The sequence below is a fragment of the Oncorhynchus clarkii genome, chromosome 1 (genome assembly GCF_045791955.1).
Source record: "Oncorhynchus clarkii lewisi isolate Uvic-CL-2024 chromosome 1, UVic_Ocla_1.0, whole genome shotgun sequence".
Taxonomy (NCBI): Eukaryota; Metazoa; Chordata; class Actinopteri; order Salmoniformes; family Salmonidae; genus Oncorhynchus; species Oncorhynchus clarkii.
In genome coordinates, this window is record NC_092147.1 from 31,848,991 (window position 1) to 31,870,819 (window position 21,829).

General features: G+C 44.1%; 1 protein-coding gene across 1 annotated transcript in view; it reads left to right on the top strand.

Annotated features, from left to right (window-relative positions):
* LOC139405866 (semaphorin-3D-like) overlaps window positions 1–21,829 on the top strand; it is a 69,714-nt gene that overhangs the window by 30,611 nt on the left and 17,274 nt on the right. Inside the window, exons 8-17 of the mRNA XM_071148306.1 lie at window positions 3,266–3,402; window positions 7,631–7,745; window positions 7,883–7,952; window positions 8,073–8,217; window positions 9,745–9,967; window positions 10,256–10,344; window positions 10,746–10,787; window positions 13,206–13,363; window positions 20,879–20,943; window positions 21,069–21,208. Coding sequence (XP_071004407.1) covers window positions 3,266–3,402; window positions 7,631–7,745; window positions 7,883–7,952; window positions 8,073–8,217; window positions 9,745–9,967; window positions 10,256–10,344; window positions 10,746–10,787; window positions 13,206–13,363; window positions 20,879–20,943; window positions 21,069–21,208 — 1,184 coding nt within the window. The remainder of the gene's footprint in view (window positions 1–3,265; window positions 3,403–7,630; window positions 7,746–7,882; window positions 7,953–8,072; window positions 8,218–9,744; window positions 9,968–10,255; window positions 10,345–10,745; window positions 10,788–13,205; window positions 13,364–20,878; window positions 20,944–21,068; window positions 21,209–21,829) is intronic.

Sequence of the window (21,829 nt, forward strand, 5' to 3'; positions counted from 1 at the left end):
AAGTGGCTAGTGATATATTTACATCATTTCCCATCAATTCCCATTATTAAAGTGGCTGGAGTTGAGTCAGTGTCAGTGTGTTGGCAGCAGCCACTCAGTGTTAGTGGTGGCTGTTTAACAGTCTGATGGCCTTGAGATAGAAGCTGTTTTTCAGTCTCTCGGTCCCAGCTTTGATGCACCTGTACTGACCTCGCCTTCTGGATGATAGCGGGGTGAACAGGCAGTGGCTCGGGTGGTTGATGTCCTTGATGATCTTTATGGCCTTCCTGTGACATCGGGTGGTGTAGGTGTCCTGGAGGGCAGGTAGTTTGCCCCCGGTGATGCGTTGTGCAGACCTCACTACCCTCTGGAGAGCCTTACGGTTGAGGGCGGTGCAGTTGCCATACCAGGCGGTGATACAGCCCGCCAGGATGCTCTCGATTGTGCATCTGTAGAAGTTTGTGAGTGCTTTTGGTGACAAGCCGAATTTCTTCAGCCTCCTGAGGTTGAAGAGGCGCTGCTGCGCCTTCTTCACGATGCTGTCTGTGTGAGTGGACCAATTCAGTTTGTCTGTGATGTGTATGCCGAGGAACTTAAAACTTGCTACCCTCTCCACTACTGTTCCATCGATGTGGATAGGGGGGTGTTCCCTCTGCTGTTTCCTGAAGTCCACAATCATCTCCTTAGTTTTGTTGACGTTGAGTGTGAGGTTGTTTTCCTGACACCACACTCCGAGGGCCCTCACCTCCTCCCTGTAGGCCGTCTCATCGTTGTTGGTAATCAAGCCTACCACTGTTGTGTCGTCCGCAAACTTGATGATTGAGTTGGAGGCGTGCGTGGCCACGCAGTCGTGGGTGAACAGGGAGTACAGGAGAGGGCTCAGAACGCAACCTTGTGGGGCCCCAGTGTTGAGGATCAGCGGGGAGGAGATGTTGTTGCCTACCCTCACCACCTGGGGGCGGCCCGTCAGGAAGTCCAGTACCCAGTTGCACAGGGCGGGGTCGAGACCCAGGGTCTCGAGCTTGATGACGAGCTTGGAGGGTACTATGGTGTTGAATGCCGAGCTGTAGTCGATGAACAGCATTCTCACATAGGTATTCCTCTTGTCCAGATGGGTTAGGGCAGTGTGCAGTGTGGTTGAGATTGCATCGTCTGTGGACCTATTTGGGCGGTAAGCAAATTGGAGTGGGTCTAGGGTGTCAGGTAGGGTGGAGGTGATATGGTCCTTGACTAGTCTCTCAAAGCACTTCATGATGACGGATGTGAGTGCTACGGGGCGGTAGTCATTTAGCTCAGTTACCTTAGCTTTCTTGGGAACAGGAACAATGGTGGCCCTCTTGAAGCATGTGGGAACAGCAGACTGGTATAGGGATTGATTGAATATGTCCGTAAACACACCGGCCAGCTGGTCTGCGCATGCTCTGAGGGCGCGGCTGGGGATGCCATCTGGGCCTGCAGCCTTGCGAGGGTTAACACGTTTAAATGTCTTACTCACCTCGGCTGCAGTGAAGGAGAGACCGCATGTTTTCGTTGCAGGCCGTGTCAGTGGCACTGTATTGTCCTCAAAGCGGGCAAAAAAGTTATTTAGTCTGCCTGGGAGCAAGACATCCTGGTCCGTGACTGGGCTGGGTTTCTTCCTGTAGTCCGTGATTGACTGTAGACCCTGCCACATGCCTCTTGTGTCTGAGCCGTTGAATTGAGATTCTACTTTGTCTCTGTACTGGCGCTTAGCTTGTTTGATAGCCTTGCGGAGGGAATAGCTGCACTGTTTGTATTCGGTCATGTTACCAGACACCTTGCCCTGATTAAAAGCAGTGGTTCGCGCTTTCAGTTTCACACGAATGCTGCCATCAATCCACGGTTTCTGGTTAGGGAATGTTTTAATCGTTGCTATGGGAACGACATCTTCAACGCACGTTCTAATGAACTCGCACACCGAATCAGCGTATTCGTCAATGTTGTTATCTGACGCAATACGAAACATCTCCCAGTCCACGTGATGGAAGCAGTCTTGGAGTGTGGAGTCAGCTTGGTCGGACCAGCGTTGGACAGACCTCAGCGTGGGAGCCTCTTGTTTTAGTTTCTGTCTGTAGGCAGGGATCAACAAAATGGAGTCGTGGTCAGCTTTTCCGAAAGGGGGGCGGGGCAGGGCCTTATATGCGTCGCGGAAGTTAGAGTAACAATGGTCCAAGGTCTTTCCACCCCTGGTTGCGCAATCGATATGCTGATAAAATTTGGGGAGTCTTGTTTTCAGATTAGCCTTGTTAAAATCCCCAGCTACAATGAATGCAGCCTCCGGAGTGTAGAGCCATTCATTGTGGCATGACATTATATCACAGTAACCGTTGGCCTGGTTCTTTAGAATACATCCTTCCTCTCAGTCTCGGTACATAAGGATTGGTTGAAGCAGGTGAGTTAATTCATAGGCTAGTTTTGTCATTGAGTGTTTCACTTCCCAGTCTTTCCATTGATACACAGAGCTGCTTTATGTTCTCATTTTGGGCTTGTGGGAGGTTATTGGCATTCCTGCCCAAAGCAAACAGTCCAGTTATTCATTTATGACTTTTACACGAGTTCCACACTATAGACACCACACCTACTGTACAGGGCATACGTACTGTACCTACTAGGGGATTTACAGTGTGTCACAGTTCACAGGTCCCTGATCTACATACACACACTACAAGCACTATTCTATGATACACACTCCTCTCTGTCTATTCTATGAATCACTCTCGTCTACGTTTGTCATGGATCAAAAGATGTCACCAGTTTCCAACTACTGACACACACTCACCACATTTCAGAGCCATGGGCAGGGTGTGAGGGAGATCTCTGGAGACGTGCTGTCACTGTGTACGTGTGTGTCAGAGGTCTTACCTAACGTACAGTCTTACCTAACGTACTGTAACAGTGACTATGTGTAGTGTGTGTGAGAGCAGGCCTACATTGGACTATTTTAAGGAATTCACCGAGAGGCTTCGGTTAGTTTCCAGGGTTGATGTCATGTTACTGTATCACCCTGATCACGGCTCTTTCTTTCTCACTCTGTCTAGTTCCTTTCCTCTGTTCCATGGCTCTGTCTGGAGGTATTTTAGCGTTCATAAATCAGGGTGCTCCGAGGAGACTGAGGCGCGTGCTAACTCTAACTTCTAAAAGACACTCCGCTGTGTCCATAGGGTCAGACTGGAAATGAACAATGCTGCTTTTATCTCTCACTCTCTCACTCTCTCACTCTCTCACTCTCTCACGCTCTCACTCTCTCACTCTCTCACTCTCACTCTAGAGGCCAGGTTTATATCAGCTCACCCTGTGTCCGACACCTACAACCCTGACGATGACAAGATCTACTTCTTCTTCCGAGAGTCATCACGGGACAGGAGCGATAAGAGTGTCCTGTCCCGCGTAGCACGCGTCTGCAAGGTGAGAGGTGTAGAATGGTGAAAGAACGAAGGTGAGGAGTGAGGGAAGGTTTGGGGAGATGTCAGGGAAGGGGCGAAGAGGAGGACAGACATCTAACAGGGCGCATGTACAGTGATAGATCTGTGTCCACTGCTATAGAGCTAGCTTCTCCCACAGATATACTTAAACCCCCCTGGGAGGATACTTCCTGGTACATTCCTCTTGTGTAGTCTGCTGACAGAGGAGCGGACCACTGCTGTCAAAGAGGGTAAATTAAAGTTTAACCTGTCTTTGTGTCTGGCTGACAGGGCAGCCTAATGTCAGGTCCCAGGACAGCAGTTAAGGTGTATGAATTAAGTACGCCCTTACAAAAAAAAGACAATGAAACAAAATAATGTGAAAAACACATGGTTTTCAGACATGTGTGGACAACTCAGATGTGTTTCTCCCCAGACAATTGCAGGAAAGAGTTTTTTTTTTATAACTGAAAACTATTTTTTTGCATCCATTTACAATTAATTTGCTCCCACATTAAATTAGTTTATATATTTGCAATATTTTGTTTCGCTAACAATACTTTTGGGTCTATGTTTTGCTTTCAATATCATTCTTTTTGTTTGCAATACTAAGCATTTTGTTCTCGTCTTCAGAAGCTTTACTTGATATTAATGACACAAAAGTAACTCCCTCACTAGAGGATTGCGTCATATAATAACACTATGACTCTATGAATGGTGTTTATAGTGGCAATAATGCATGTTAACATTAACAAAGTGTGTCCCCACAACAGCTTTGGCAAAAATCTGAGGGATGGGGCGCAAGAAATGCAACCACTCTCAATAAACGACACTATAAATGCATCCATGATATCAAAATTATACTTTGAATAATGTGTTTAGGCTATACAGTGTTAACATTTTCTTTGTTCACAAACAGTGGAGTAAATGTGGAGTTTTCTTACAATCACGTGAAAGTGCTTCACATATGAAAAGGCAAATGTGATTTTTACATGTAAATGTTTTTCACAAGTAAAACTGCATATCCTTTTTTCGCATGTGAGCGTTTTTAACGTGAAACCTCATATTTTTTGTAAGGATGACAGTAGGATAGTTGGTCCAGTTCCATATTGGTCCTGCACCTACTCTAGGCCATTCCAAGTGTTGCTTTAGCAGTATGCTTAGGGTCATTGTCTTGCTGGAAGGTGAACCTCCGTCCAAGTCTTTAAATCTCTGGAAGACTGAAACAGGTTTCCCTCGAATTTCCCTGTATTTAGCTCCATCCATTATTCCTTCAATTCTGACCAGTTTCCCAGTCCCTGCCGATGAAAAACATCCCCACAGCATGTGGGGTGTTGTTATTGGGGTGATGAGAGGTGTTGGCTTTGCGCTAGACATAGAGTTTTCCTTGATGGCCATAAAGCTCAATTTTAGTCTCTTCTGACCAGAGTACCTTGTTCCATATGTTTGGGGAGTCTCCAACATGCCTTTCGGCGAACAACAAACATGTTTGCTTATTTCTTTCTTTATTAACCAATGGCTTAAAGACCATATAACCCAGGTCTGTAGAGTGTACGGCTTAAAGTGGTCCTATGGACAGATACTCCAATCTCCGCTGTGGAGCTTTGCAGCTCCTTCAGGGTTATCTTTGGACTCTTTGTTGCCTCTCTGATTAGTGCACTCCTTGCCTGATCCTTGACCTTTGGTGGGCGGCCCTCTCTTAGCAGGTTTGTTGTGGTGCCATATTCTTTCCATTTTTTAAATAATGTATTTAATGGTACTCTGTGGGATGTTCAAAGTTTCGGATATTTGTGTTATAACCCAACCCTGATCTGTACTTCTCCACAACTTTGGAGAGCTCCTTGGTCTTCATGGTGCCGCTTGCTTGGTGGTGCCTCTTGCACTCTTAGTGGTGTTGCAGACTCTGGGGCCTTTCAGAACAGTTGTATATACTGTATATTGAGATCATGTGACAGATTATGTGACACTTAGATTGCACACAGGTGGACTTTATTTAACTAATTATGTGACTTCTGAAGGTAATTGGTTGCACCAGATCTTATTTAGGGGCTTCATAGCAAAGGGGGTGAATACATATGCACGCACCACTTTTCTGTTTTCAAATTTTTTGAAACAAGTTATTTTCTTCATTTCATTTCACCAATTTGGACTATTTTGTGTCCTTTACATGAAATCCAAATAAAAATCCATTTAAATTACAGGTTTAATGCAACAAAGTAGGAAAAATGCAAAGGGGAATGAATACTTTTGCAAGGCACTGTACCTCTAGTCCCTAGCCCCTACCTGTAGCTCTTACTCCTTCCATGTTCACGGTTCTGAAGGAGCTGAATTAATGAAGCAAGACAGCAGCAGCTCTACTCAGGCTTGCTGGGGGCTAGATGGAGACTACAGCCATTGAAATAGAATCTCATTCTACACTGTAAAAAAAATGCTGTTGTGTTTATGGTAACTTACTGGCAGCCAGTTACCTGTAAATTACTATAAAAAAGATACAGTATGTTACTGTAAATTACTATTAAAAAAAGTACGGTATGATACTGTAAATTCCTAATAAACATTGTTTTAACATCGAAATTAGAAAGAAGATTTTATTCCAATATTTTTATGAATATCACTACCAACAACAGAATAAACACATTTTGAATTACACTAATTGGATTGCAATTACACTGGTATATCTGACATAGGCTTTGAAAAAGCACCCGTGAATAGTGTGGCAAGTGTGTGGTAAGCTTTCTTGACTTGAACAATACTTTTTGCCAAAACATGGCTAACCTTTGTTTAACCAGGTAACAGCTGCTCTTAGCAAACATGTGTTTGGAGTTACCTTTCTGTATAATATACTATGTTAGAGTTTACACTTCATCCAATTATAATCTACCAAATCTATTCATTTTAAAATGTTGATTACTTCTTCTTGCCATTATCATTCACCTGATGATAATACAAGACCAGAGTGTGTCATGTTTGTGCTAATGTATGATAGGGGTCCCTGGGCAGGAAAAGGTTGAAGACCCCTGCTGTAAAGTTTGCAGTAGTGTACTGTTAAGCCAAAGTTTCTTTGGAATTTACAGTAATATACTGTACTTTTTTTTTGTTTTACAGTAACTTACAGGTAACTGGCTGCCAGTAAGTTATGGTAATAACAGCAGGATTTTTGGAGTGTAGTTCTGTGACTACAGCAGGTTGTTTCGTTGAATCAGGTGTGTTACTACTTGGCTGGAACAAAAGTCTGCACCCAGACTTGCTGTTGGAAGCTCCTGGCCGCTGCTGGCAGAAGAGATTCAGTTCCCAGCTATGTGAGGTTTGGTATTTTTGGGTAGTGGGGAGACTGTCCCTGTACTGAGTTATGTCGCCACATCTTCCCACAATAAAAATTCTAAGCTCTATTGCAACATTCCCAGTTTCAGGCACATGGAGTGGTTATGATTGAGGAGTAAACTGTAAGGCTGGTGATTCCTTTTCCTGTGTCTACAGCTGACCATAGAGGGGTTCCTCTCTGGACAAATGGAATAACAGAGCTTCGATTGAAGATAATCCCATTTAGAAATCACTAAAGCCATTATCCGAACAGTTTTTATAATTGTGTGTCTATAATTGTTTGTCTACAGGCCGAGTGTAATAGGGAGGTTAGTCTAGGGCCCTTGTCCTGGATAAAGGGGCCCTGTACTTGAGATATACTTGAGTACTCCTGCCCTAGCCCTGAGAAAAGCACTGTTTTATTGAGAAGAGCACTCAGCCAAGGGTATACATATGCTAATTAGAATATCTGCATAATTAATGAACTCGCTAGTTTACCTTCAATTCTTCTTCCCTCATCTTTCAATTTTTTTTTCTCTCCTTTTTTCTTGCTTCAATTCCTCCTTGTTATTCTTGTTCAACTAAATCCCTCTACCATATTCTCCTCCTTGTCAGTAATTTTCCTTTTTCAGTCCTCTCTCCATCCTTTCAGTTTATTGTGACTGCCGTCATCATTACCGTTAATCAGCCTCGTTCCTCTGCCAGTTGAATAATCACATGTAAACGGGGACATGTGTCTAACTTCACCTGGGTTTATTTAAACTAGTCTCAAACAGGAGTTTCAGATTTCAAGGTCTGTAAAAAGGTGTGCAGTTCTGTTGTGCTTGTTACAGTATGTCAGGTCTTTGGGACTATGGTTTTAAACCCGATTTCAGTTGTATTTGTGTGTCACACTATGGTTGTGTTATGGTTGTGTTGTGGTTGTGTTTCAGAATGACGTGGGAGGGTTGAGGAGTCTGACCAATAAGTGGACGACGTTCCTCAAAGCCAGACTGGTGTGTTCCATCCCTGGACCCGAAGGAGTGGACACACACTTTGACGAGCTCCGTAAGACACATACACACACGCACACCTGACATGCTTCCACGTCGACACACGCACAACGCATGCGCACTAAATGCCACATTCTTAACTTTTGTGTGTGTGTGTGTGTGTGTGTGTGTGTGTGTGTGTGTGTGTTGTAGAGGACATATTCATGCTTCCCTCTAGAGATGAGAAGAACCCTGTAGTGTATGGAATCTTCACCACCTCCAGGTAAAATGACACTTAGTACACCATACCTTACACCATACCTTACTGAGACATGTCTCTACCTCTCAGCTTATTTCTCCCACTATAATATACTTACTACATTGTACTGTGTTTCTCCCCCAGCTCTGTGTTCCGTGGCTCGGCGGTGTGTGTGTACAGCATGGCTGACATACGAGCTGTGTTCAACGGACCCTACGCTCACAAGGAGGGACCTGACCATCGCTGGGTAGAATATGAGGGGAGAATACCTTACCCTCGCCCTGGAACGGTACACAAACAAACACGCTCATCTCTGCTAACCATACCCCGCTCCATTTCCCTCCTGCCTGAAAGCAGACTGAATATTGTTTCTGTCCAGGATTATTTAGAAAGACCCCTCTTAAATGGCTTACAATATGACCCAATCCTGATGTATGAACCAGTCCTGATTAACAATAATAAACACCTATCTATTGCATGTGCCTGTGCACATAATGAATTAATAGTCTGTGAGAGTGTGACAGAAGTCAACGTTTATATGTGAAAGCATGCAAGTGTGTGTGTGTGTGTGTGTGTGTGTGTGTGATATATTACCCAGTCCCTGTCTTGATGAACAATAATAAACGTCAGTCTGGGGGGCAGCTTTGATGATGTCACTAAGTCGTCATGGTGATCACCGTCGTATGTGTCCTGTTACGCAGTGTTTGTAGAACTGATTAACATGAGGTACTGTGACTGTGTGTGTGTGTGCAGGTGGACGTTTATTGGGATGAGTCTTGTCCTTAAGGCAGAACTGAGTGATTTTTCTTAGATGGGCCAGCTGCAAAGTAAAAATTGGCTATATTGTAAAAATTCAGGATTTCGGGGGGGATTTTTGGTCTTAATTTAAGGTTAGGGTTAAGCGTTAGGGTGAGCAGTGTGGTTAGGGTTAGGGTTAGGTTTAAAATCCGATTTCATGACATTGTGGGGTTTGGTAGAGCATGGTACTCAGGGTTGTGGGTTTGATTCCCATGGGGGACTAGTAAAAATGAAAATGTTTCCATTACTGTAAGTCACTCTGGATAAGAACATCTGCTTAATGACTAAAATGTGAAATTTTAACTGTCAACTAATGACTTCTCTACAGGGCTCCCTCCAGAACAAGATTAATGATGAAAAACACTACCCTGCTATGGACATGTTGAACTACACTTGTGGGAATCCCCAAAATAATAGTAAATAAACAAAATATTTGACCATATGGGGACATTTTGTCAGTCCCCACAAGGTAAAAGCCTATTTATAGGGGGTTTAGTGTTAAGGTTAGAATTAGTGTTAGGTTTAGATGTTAGGGAAAATATAATTTTGAATGGGAATCAATTGTATGTCCCCACAAGGTTAGTTAAACAAGATTGTGAGTGAGTGAGTGAGTGAGTGAGTGAGTGAGTGAGTGAGTGAGTGAGAATCCAGCGTCAACAAGCATAGGGCCATAAAGTGATGGCTTATTACTGTGTGCTCCAGATGAACTTAATTTAATGGAGTACCACATGTCACCACCAGAGGGTGACACATACCTATTATTCAGAGGCCACTGGCCAACCTGAAAAAATATGACAAGCACTTTGATGACAGTGAATCCCAAAAATATCTGTCTTACCAGTAGGTACCTAGGTTAGTATTTGCTTTAAGGTAGACAACCACGTCTTTATCTTGACTGATCTTTCTACTGCCCTCTAATACCTCCAGATAAATTGTGTTAGTTGATCTCATTTAGTCTCTGAAACGACACATTATTTGATATCTCTCTTCAGAAACTGACAGTGTCTTCCTTCCTCAGTGTCCCAGTAAGACATATGACCCCAGGATAAAAACCACCAAGGACTTCTCAGACGAGGTGGTCAGCTTCATCCGCTTCCACCCACTCATGTTCCGCTCTGTCTACCCCCTGACCGGTCGGCCCGTGTTCACACGTGTACGTGTCGACTACGCACTGACACAGATAGTGGTGGACCGCGTCATGGCTGAGGATGGACAGTATGAAATCATGTTTCTGGGTACAGGTGAGAGATTACAACACACACATGTTCAGACGCACACGAACACCCACATACATTTTTTTTGTTCTAATATTGATGTGTTTGAAGTCTGTTTGAATGTTGGAGACTGTGTTCGGTTGCAATAGGTATCATCTTCAGTGTAGTATGAGCTCCATGAACCCCTTATCTTTGCTCTAATGCTCAGAGCTCTACAACATCATAGTCTGTTTGGAGCCAATAGTCCCATTTCAGCAGAACTCTCTCAATAGAAAGTTTCCAAACGAGAAGGTGTGTGTGTGTGTGTGTGTTCAGATGCTGGGTCTGTGCTGAAGGTTGTGAGCATCACTCAGGAGAACTGGTCCACTGAGGAGGTGATTTTGGAGGAACTCCAGGTGTTCCAGGTAAGAAACACACTCAGAAAGTTCATTCTGTTCCCCCAAAGCCTGTTTAATCCTGACGTGAACTTTTTGAAGACAAACACTGTAGTGGTTTCTCTCAAGGGGTTGTCAGCTCATCAAACAGCAGTAAAATATTAATGTCCTATTCTAAACACACAGCAGTAGATCTAGGGGTACACAGAGGAGAGATGGTGTGTTCGTCTAGTATTACAGAGACAGAGGGAGTTCCTTTTCTCACATTGATTCACAGACTTATTGGTTGACCTCCCAAACATGAAGTCAGCTCTGTAGAAGGAAAAAGAGCTTGGTTTTTCCCAAGCAGAACTAATTAGCTAACTGTATTATTAAGTATGAATCTGTGTGTATGTGTGTGTAGTGGAGATAATGGTTACTTTCTCCTCCAGACTCCCACTCCAATCCTGAGTATGGAGATCTCTTCTAAACAGGTAAGAACACCCCTCTTCTCTATCCCTCCTTTCCATCTACACCCTCCTTAATTGTATCATATAGCTACAGTATAGTGCTTTTGGAAAGTATTCACATCCCTTGAATTTCCCCATGTTGTTACTTTCCAGCCTTATTCTAAAATGTATGAAATTGTTTTTTTCCCCTCATCAATCTATACACAGTACCCCATAATGACAAAGCAAAAGCAGGTTTTTAGACATTTTTGCAAATGTATACATTTTTTAAAACTGAAATATTACATTTACGTAAGTATTTACTTTGTTGAAGCGCCTTTGGCAGCGATTAGAGCATCAAGTCTTCTTGGGTATGACGCTACAGGCTATGCACACCTGTATTTGGGGCTCCCGAGTGGCGCAGTTGTCTAAGACACTGCATCTCAGTGCAAGAGGTGTCACTGCAGTACCTGGTTTGAATCCAGGCTGCATCACATTGGGAGTCCCATAAGGAGGCGCACAATTGGATCAGCGTCGTCCGGGTTTGCCGGGGTAGGCTGTCATTGAGTTTCTCCCGTTCTTCTCTGCAGATCCTCTCAAGCTCTGTCAGGTTGGATGAGGAGTGTCACTGCACAGCTATTTTCAGGTCTCCCCAGAGATGTTCGATCGGATTCAAGTCCGGGCTCTGGCTGGGCCACTCAAGGATAATCAAAGACTTGTCCCAAAGCCACTCCTGCGTTGTCTTGGCTTTGGGACAAGTCTTTGAACCTTCGCCCCAGAACCTTCGCCCCAGTCTGAGGTCCTGAGCAGGTTTTCATCAAGGATCTCTCTGTACTTTGCTCCGATCATCTTTCCCTTGATCCTGAATAGTTTCCCAGTCCCTGCTGCTGACAAACATCCCCACAGCATGATGCTGCCACCACTGTGCTTCAAGTAGGGATGGTGCCAGGTTTCCTTCAGAAGTGACACTTGGCATTCAGGTCAAATAGTCCAATTTTGGTTTCATCAGACCAGAGAATCTTGTTTCTCAGGGTCTGAGAGTCCTTTAGGCAAACTCCAAACGGGCTGTCATGTGCCTTAACCTAGGAGTGGCTTCTGTCTGGCCACTCTAACATAAAGGCCTGATTAGTGGGGTGCTCCAGATATGATTGTCCTTCTGGAAGATTTTCCCATCTCTACAGAGGAACTCTGAAGCTCTGTCAGAGTGACCATCGGGTTCTTGGTCACCTCGCTGACCAAGGCCCTTCTCACCCGGTTGTTCATTTTGCCCGGGCGGCCAGCTCTAGGAAGAGTCTTGGTGTTTCAAACCTTCTTCCATTTAAGAATGATGGATGCCACTGTGTTCTTGGGGACCTTCAATGCTGCAGACATTTTTTGATACCTTCCCCAGTTCTGTACCTCAACTCAATCCTGTCTCAGAGCTCTACAGACAATTCCTTCGACCTCATCGCTTGGGTTTTGCTCTGACATGCACTACCAACTGTGGGACCTTATATAGACAGGTGTGTGCCTTTCCAAATAATGTCCAATCAGTTGAATTTACCACAGGTGGACTCCAATCAAATTGTAGAAACAAATCAAAGGATGATCAATGAAAACAGGATGCACCTGAATTTTTGAGTCTCATAGTAAAGTGTCTGAATTCTTATGTAAATAAGTTATTTCTGTTTTTAATTTTTAAGAAATTAGCAAAAAAATGTAAAACCTGTTTTCGCTTTGTCATTGTGCTATATTGCGTGTATAGATTGAGGATTTTTTAAATTTAAAACATTTTAGAATTAGGCTGTTACCAAAAAAATTTGGAAAAAGGGAATGGGTCTAAATACTTTTCGAATGCACTGTAAATCAGGCTCAATGCCATTAGCGGCATTGTCCAGAGCCACCTTCCCACTCGTTTTCCCTTCTATCCCCCTTCTCCCTCCATCTGCCAAAGTGTGTGTGTGTGTGTGTGTGTGTGTGGGGGGGGGGTTCATCCCAGCCCAGCCCCCAGTGTTATCCATGTTTCCCTTCAGAGTTTGTTTTGAAATCCCTGGTTCAGACGAGTCCCGACAGATCCATACAGAACATTCTCGCTCTCTCTCTCTCTCTCTTTGTCTCTCTCTCTCTCTCTCGCTTTTTTTTCTCTCTCGCTCTCATGTGTTGTTGAAGGTTTTGTTGTTTAAACAAGCTTTAGAGTTAGGGGGTTTGACTTCCAGGAATAATAATTGGAAGTTAGAACTCTGAGGATACTGTACTATATACCACTGGACATGTAGGTGTACTAAAACACACATGTGCACTCAAATGGACACACACACACACTTTCCAAAACATAGATCAGAAAAACAGATCTCTTGTCCCACAATGAACCATAGTATAGTGTAAACAACAACATATACTGTAACAAGGTGATTAGTTGAAAAAAGTGGCCTAGACTGTACCCTTCTCTGAGGTTGTTTGTTCTCTCCATCTCTGTCTCCATAGCAACAGCTATACGTTGGTTCGGGGGCGGGGCTAGCCCAGGTGTCACTGAGCAGATGTCACCTGTATGGTCAGGTGTGTGCAGAGTGCTGCCTCGCCAGAGACCCCTACTGTGCCTGGGACGGACACACCTGCTCACGGTACATCCCTGCATCCAAGAGGTAGAGTATACACACACACACAAACACACACATCACATCACTGCTGGCCTGGGACATTGTCTGCTGCCTCCGTTTGGGATGGCTCAATATTTTGGACAAAAACGGCCGAATGTAACTAAGGCTGTTAGTCGGATGTCATGTCATTGGAGGAGTGGGTAAGTGACTGACTTTTTCCCCTCATATCAGTTTTCGGTGTCTATACACATCTAGAGATGCAGGTATCATTTGGTTAGCTAGAAAGAACTTGAACAATTGCTATCCAGTTATCATATTGATTGCGTTCGCACATTCACTGGCTATCTTCTCTGATTTCAGAGCACTCTCGTCTGATTGTTCCAGAGTGCAGAGTAACTGATGAATTTACGAACACGTAGCACCCACAGAATATGACCGGCCAGTGGCAGTAAACGTAGGCAACTTAACCTCTCTGGGATCGTTCAGGACGCTAGCGCCCCACCTCGCCAACAGCCAGTGAAATTGCAGGGTGCCAAATTCAAAACAACAGAAATCTCATAATTAAAATTCCTCAACCATGCAAGTATTGTACACCATTTTAAAGATACACTTCTCGATAATCCAACCACAGTGTCCGATTTCAAAAGGCTTTTCGGCGAAAGCAGAACATATCATTATGTTAGGTCAGCAACTAGTCACAGACAGCATTCAGCCATTTTCCAACCAAAGAAAGGTGTCACAAAAAGCAGAAATATAGATGAAATGAATCACTAACCTTTGACGATCTTCATCAGATGACACTCCCAGGACTCAATGTTACACAATACATGTATGTTTTGTTCGATCAAGTTCATATTTATATCCCAAAAAATTGCAGAGCCTCATCAAATAACAAAAATACTCATCATAAACTTTGATGAAAGATACATGTTTTACATATAATTAAAGATAAACTTGTTCTTAATGCAACCGCTGTGTCAGATTTCAAAAAAGCTTTACGGCAAAAGCACAATATTCAATAATCTGAGAACAGCATTCAGCCACAAAACAAGGCCAAACAGTTATCCGCCAAGTTGTGGAGTCAACAAAAGTCATAAATAACATTATAAATCTTCACTTACCTTTGCTGATCTTTGTCGGAATGCACTCCCAGGACTCCCATTTCCACAAGAAATGTTTGTGTTGTTCGATTACGTCCATATTTATGTCCAAATACCTCCGTTTTGTTCACGCGTTTAGTTTACTATTCCAAAGGCACAATGCGCGAGCGCAAAATCCAGACGAAAAGTCAAGAGTTTCATTACAGTTTGTAGAAACATGTCAAACGATGTTTACAATCAATCCTTAGGGTCTTTTATAATAAATCTTCAATAATATTCCAACCGGACAATAGCGTATTCATTACAGAGGAAAAAGAGGGAACGGCGCGCCCGTGTGCCCGCGCAGTAAACAACTGATTGGCCTCAGCCTAGTCCACTTGTTGAATCAGCTCTTATTCGACACCCTTCCACAATAGAAGCCTCAAACAACTTTCTAAAGACTGTTGACATCTGCTGGAAGCCTCGGGAAGTGCAATCTGGCCCCATAGACACAGCATATTGGATAATGAAACTACAAACCTCAGATTTCAAGACTTCCTGGTTGGATTTGTCTCAGGTTTTCGCCTGAGTTCTGTTATACTCACAGACCTCATTCAAACAGTTTTAGAAACTTCAGAGTGTTTCTATCCAATACTACTAATAATATGCATATATTAGCATCTGGGACAGAGTAGCAGGTAGTTTACTCTGGGCATCTTATTCATCCAAGCTACTCAATACTGCCCCCCTGTCACCAAGAAGTTAAGTAATAGTTAGTCAGGAATGCTCTAGATAACATGTAAACAGCCGACCAGCTCTGCTGGGTTAGTAAAATGGTCAGTGTAAGGTGTTCTTTCATCTGTGTCTAGAAGTTGCTAGCTAGCAAGCTAGCCAAATTTAGCTAGTTAGCTTTGGGTGCTTGGTTGGGACAAGCATTCATTGTTGGCAGATAAGCTGCAGAAGAATAAGTAGGCTACAATTCCCCATTGTTTATTAGTGTAATTTTGATAGGAAACTAACTGAAAACGTTTGAATGGGTTTATCTAATGCTCTTTCGTTAGATTTTAGCTCATGGCTCGCATTAGTTGTTGATATTTTTGTTGTTGATGTGCATAACTGACCAATAGGACTCCCAAGTGGTATTTACATATTTGCAGAAATCCATTCAGGTGTATTTTGTGGCTTTAGGCTAATGCGTCCTAATGATCTAATGTCGAGCTGTTGCAACTGCATGTAAACACACAGTCCAGTTCAAAGTGAATGATGGCAGGCCTGTGTTGCAAATAAAGGCTTACTGTAGCTCTGTGGAGACTGGTCCTACATGAGAAAGATGTTTTTGTTTGGCCACACTCCCACTCTATATTGCTATAGAATTTTCACAAATGCCATAGTATACGTAATTCCCAAACATTCTAAGAATTTATGAAAATGTGAAAATGTCTATATTTAAGTGCTCACTTGTAAAAAAAAATGTAACGTGATATATTCTTCCTGGGGGTGTATATGAACAGATTTGTATAAGATTTCATGTTGCTAAATGCTGTCAGTTCCACTTTAAATCTTTTGTCTTGCCCATTCATCCTCTGAATGGCACGCATACGCAATCCATGTCTCAATTGTCTCAAGGATTAAAAATCCTTCTTTAACCTGTCTCCTTCCCTTCATCTACACTGATTGAATTGGATTTAACAAGTGACATCAATAAGGGATTAAAGCTTTCACCTGGATTCACCTTGTTAGTCTATGGAAAGAGAAGGTGTTCTTAATGTTTTGTACACTCAGTGTACATACATCCACATTTCTCCAGGTGTAGAAAATGTCCCATATTCTCTGTATATTAATATAACATTTTGTAGCCTGAAGAACAAATAAAGAATATAGGAGCATATACAACAGCTGTGCCACATTGCTATTCTTTTCGTCTAAGGTATCTGAACCATAGCAGGCCTCAGGATCAATATATTACCCCTTCGTTATCCATGAAATGAGGTAAATTTGTCATTTACTCTGACATATTCATCTTTCACTGTCAGATCAGGTATGTGAAGACGTCCACAAGCATGATTTAATGAACCTGAAGAAGAGAGAAAGTTTATATCCTAACTGACCTTGCCCTATTTGTGTCCCAATTCAGGGCTCTAGGGACTGTCATAGAGTGTTCAGATATTTTCTCTATTTTTTCTTTTCGTGGGCTTTTGTTTCTTCAGCGTTTCTCTGTGCCACATGGGTGTTCACTTACCTCTTTCGCTCTCTCTTAAGGCAGAAGCATTGATTAGAAACTCTTTGATGTGGTAATGATTAATGTTACTGTTACTCTCCGTTGTCTTCTTTTGTGTGTGTGTGTGTGTGTGCATCCAGGATAAATAGCCTAGTCAGACTATAGCAGTGGCCTAGTCAGACTATATAAACTCAGCCAAAAAAAACGTCCTCTCACTGTCAAATGCGTACATTTTTCAGCAAACTTAACATGTGTAATTATTTGTATGAACATAACAAGATTCAACAACTGAGACATAAACTGAACAAGTTCCACAGACATGTGATTAACAGAAATTTAATAATGTGTCCCTGAACAAGAGGGGGGGTCAAAATCAAAAGTAACAGTCAGTATCTGGTGTGGCCACCAGCTGCATTAAGAACTGCAGTGCATCTCCTCCTTATGGACTGCACCAGATTTGCCCGTTCTTGCTGTGAGATGTTACCCCACTCTTCCACCAAGGCACCTTCAAGTTCCCGGACATTTCTGGGGGGAATGGCCCTAGCCCTCACCCTCCGATCAGGTCCCAGACAATCTCAATGGGATTGAGATCCGGGCTCTTCGCTGGCCATGGCAGAACACTGACATTTCTGTCTTACAGGAAATCATGCACAGAAGAAGCAGTATGGCTGGTGGCATTGTCATGCTGGAGGGTCATGTCAGGATGAGCCTGCAGGAAGGGTACCACATGAGGGAGGAAGATGTCTTCCCTGTAACGGACAGCATTGAGATTGCCTGCAATGACAACAGGCTCAGTCCGATGATGCTGTGACACACCGCCCGAGACCATGACGGACCCTCCACGTCCAAATCAATACCGCTCCAGAGTACAGCCCTCGGTGTAACGCTCATTCCTTCAATGATAAACACTAATCTGATTATCACCCCTGGTGAGACAAAACAGGCGACTTGTCAGTGAAGAGCAATTTTTGCCAGTCCTGTCTGGTCCAGCGACGGTGGGCTTGTGCCCATAGGCAACGTTGTTGCCGGTGATGTCTGATGAGGACCTGCCTTACAACAGGCCTACAAGCCCTCAGTCCAGCCTCTCATCCTATTGCGGACAGTCTGAGAACTGATGGAGGGATTGTGCGTTCCTGGTGTAACTCGGACAGTTGTTGTTGCCATCCTGGACTTGTCCCCCAGGTGTGATGCACCAATCCTGTGCAGGTGTTGTTACATGTGGTCTGCCACTGCGAGGATGATCAGCTGTCCATCCTGTCTCCCTGTAGCACTGTCATTGGCGTCTAACAGTACGGACATGGCAATGTATTGCCCTGGCCACATCTGCAATCCTCATGCCTCCTTGCAGCATGCCTAAGGCACGTTCACACAGATGAGCAGAAACTCTGGGCATCTTTATTTCTGTGTTTTTCAGAGTCAGTAGAAAGGCCTCTTTAGTGTCCTAAGTTTTCATAACTGTGACCTTAATTACCTATCGTCTGTAAGTTGTTAGTGTCTTAACGACCGTTCCACAGGTGCATGTTCATGAATTCTTTATGGTTCATTGAACAAGCATGGGAAACAGTGTTTAAACCCTTTACAATGAAGATCTGGGAAGTTATTGGGATTTTTACGATTTATTTTTAAAAGACATGGTCCTGAAAAAGGGACATTTCTTTTTTTGATGAGTTTAGTTTGGGGTCACACCATTGCATGATGTGGGAGTAAGGGTCATGTTATTGCATTGTGGGATAGTGGGAATCCTGGTTGGTGCCTGTTGGGACTTTGAAAACTGATCTGAGGACAGGCAGCAGAATACGAAACTCTACACATTACCTAAATCTATGACGGATAGAGAGAGATGGTGAGAGAGGGGGAGGCATATAGCTGGAGAGTAAAATAGACACAATGATATAGAGAGGCATATAGCTGAAGTTTAAGCTCAATATATAGAATGTATGTGGTTGACTGTGTAAACATCCTTAGATCCATCCATAGCTTTTTCACGCCCTGACCTTAGAGCTTTTTATGTCTCTATTTTGGTTTGGTCAGGGTGTGATTTGGGTGGGCATTCTATGTTATTTTTTCTATGTTTTTGTATTTCTTTGTTTTGGCCGGGTATGTTTCTCAATCAGGGACAGCGGTCTATCATTGTCTCTGATTGGGAACCATATTTAGTTTTGCCCACATGGGTTTTGTGGGTAGTTGTTTTCTGTATGGTTTAGTTTCCTTACTGTATGTTCATTTACCTCTATGTTCTTTTTGTTCAAGTGTTCTGATTTAATAAAATATCACGAACACGTACCACGCTGTGCGTTGGTCCAGTCATTTACAGGAAGAGGATCGTTACAGAACTACCCACCACCACAAGCGGACCAAGCAGCGTGGAATGGATGAGCAGAGACTTCAGGACTCCTGGACTTGGGAGGAGATATTGGACGGACAGGGACACTGGAGACAGGCTGGGGAATATCGCCTCCCGAAGGAAGAACTAGAGGCAGCTAAAGCTGAGAGGTGGCGCTATGAGGCAAGGCAGCGTAGCAGGCACGAGAGGTAGCCCCCAAAAACGTTTTGGAGGGGGTCACACGGGGAGATTGGCGAAGTCAGGCGACAGACCTGAGCCAACTCCCCGTGCTTACCGGAAGCAAAGTGGTACTGGTCAGGCACCGTGTTATGTGATGAAGCGCACGGTGTCTCCAGTGCGCGCTCATAGCCCGGAGCGCTATATGCCATCCCCCCGCAAATGCCATGCGAGAGTGGGCATCCAGCCAGCTCAGCGCGTTTGGTCTCCGGTGCACCGTTTTGGCCCAGGGTATCCTGCGCCGGCTCTGCGTACTGTGTCTCCGGGGCGCTGGGAGGGTTCAGTTCGCCTTATGCCTACACTCCGCCCGTTCCGGGCGAAAGTGGGCATTGAGTCTAAGGGAGAGGTGCGAGTGTTAAGCACCAGATCTCCAGTGCTCCCCCACAGCCCGGTTCGACCTGTGCCTGCACTCTGGAGGGGCCGGGCTAAAGTGGACATTCATCCCAGAAGAGTGGTGCCAAGGCTGCGCACCAGAGCTCCAGTGCTCCCCCACAACCCGGTTCATCCGGTGCCTCCTCCATGCACCAGGCCTCCTGTAGGTCTCCCCAGCCTGGTGGGCCCTGTGGCAGCCCCACGCACCAGGCTGTCTCTGCGTCTCCTCCCTCCAGCAACGCCCTCCAGTCCAGAGCCTCCAGTGTCACCCTTCGGTCAGGAGCGTCCAGAGGCGCCCTTCGGTCCGGAGCTTCCAGCGGCGCCTTCCAGTCCGGGGCTGTCTACGAGGGTCCCCAGTCCGGGGTCGGCGGCGAGGGTCTACGTCCCTCACCAGAGCCGCCACCGCGGAGAAATGCCCACCCAGACCCTCCCCTATAGGTTCAGGTTTTGCGGCCGGAGTCCGCTGACAGCTGTCTATCGTTGTCTCTGATTGGGAACCATACTTAGATAGCTTTTGCCCACATCGGTTTTGTGGGTAGTTGTTTTCTGTATGGTTTAGTTTCCTTACAGAACTGTTCGTTTTCCTCTTTGTTCTTTTTGTTCAAGTGTTCTGATTTAATAAAATATCATGAACACGTACCATGCTGCGCATTGGTCCAGTCATTTACAGAAAGAGGATCGTTCAGCATTGGGCCGATAACCGAAAGGTTGCTGGATCAAATCCCCGAGCTGACAACGTAGAAATCTGTCGTTATGCCCCTGAGCAAGGCAGTTAACCCACTGTTCCCCGTGCGCCAAAGACGTGGATGTTGATTAAGGCAGCCCCCCGCAACTCTCTGATTCAGAGGGGTTGGGTTAAATACGGAAGACACATTTCAGTTGAAGGCATTCAGTATAACTGACTAGGTATTCCCCTTTCCCTATTGTATTCAGTGTGTTATCCGTATGTGGCTGTCAGTATGTTGGGTTCAGTGTGTTGTCCATATCTGGTTGTTGTCAGTATGTTAGACATATATAACAGGGTTATCAGGACAGACAGAGCAGCTTAAATCCTAGCCTGAAGTAACTCCTGTTACCTGTAATACAAACTCAGGACATACATATACACACACGCCACAGGAACCATTTTGTGTGTGCGTTTGAAAGAGTAGAATGTTGCCCCTGGTCTTGCTGTAGGCTAACTACTATGAACTCACCTCACACTGAAGAATGTATGTATGGAGCCAAATATTGTCTTGACAGCAGGACGTGACCTTATTACCTTTATTGACCTTTCACCCCTGACCCTGTGGCGTGTGTGTGTGTTTTATGTATGCGTTTTGGGTTGACAGGAGAGCTAGGAGACAAGACATTAAACATGGAGACCCATCCAGCCAGTGTTGGGACACAGATGACAGTAAGTGATAAAACAAGACTTAAATGCTTCCCTGACCTGATACAGTACCTTCTCGTGCGTGTGCATGCGTGTTGCTCAGACAATCACGATATTAACACTACATGGATTCATTTCTGTGTTCTCAGCTCTGCGTGGAGGCAGGGTGGAAGAGAGGATAATGTTTGGGGTGGAGAATAACTCAACCTTCCTGGAGTGTCTCCCCAAATCACAACAGGCCACCATACGCTGGTTCATACACAGACCTGGAGCTGAACACAGAGAGGAGGTGAGACAGCACTAACACAAGCACATACACAAGCACTCACACACGCATGCACACACACAGGGATTCAAACTTTTCTGCAATATTCACCATTTTGTTCTCAAAATAGACTATCCACATGAATTGTGTACACAGTAAATGTTGCAACAACAAATCAAAACACTTAGAGTTCATTTTAACGCTACCTCAGATAACATATGGTCCTACTCTACAGAGTTTAAAAATGACTGATTATAGTGTTACATTTTGAGTGTTATTGTAATACTTCGTAGTAAAAAAAACAAACACTGCTTTACATTTGCCAGTGTTACTCAAATGTACCACTATGGTGTAATTAACCCTCAGTGTTATTTATATTCAACACTAGTGTTAATCTAGAGTTAACTACTATTAGTGTTATGCAAAAACACTGTTACAGTGAGTTATTTTTGGCTGTTTTAACACTATATGGTGTAAAGCCTATTTAGCATATTTCCCATTGTGCCTTTTCTTTTCGAGTGAATTGTAGGGTTACCACTCATGACTGTACTTGTTAGTGACAGAGACATGGTTGTTGAATTGGTCTCCATTTTAAAGGTCTGTGCCTTTCACCAAATTATTACCAAGGCAAATGTTATCATATCT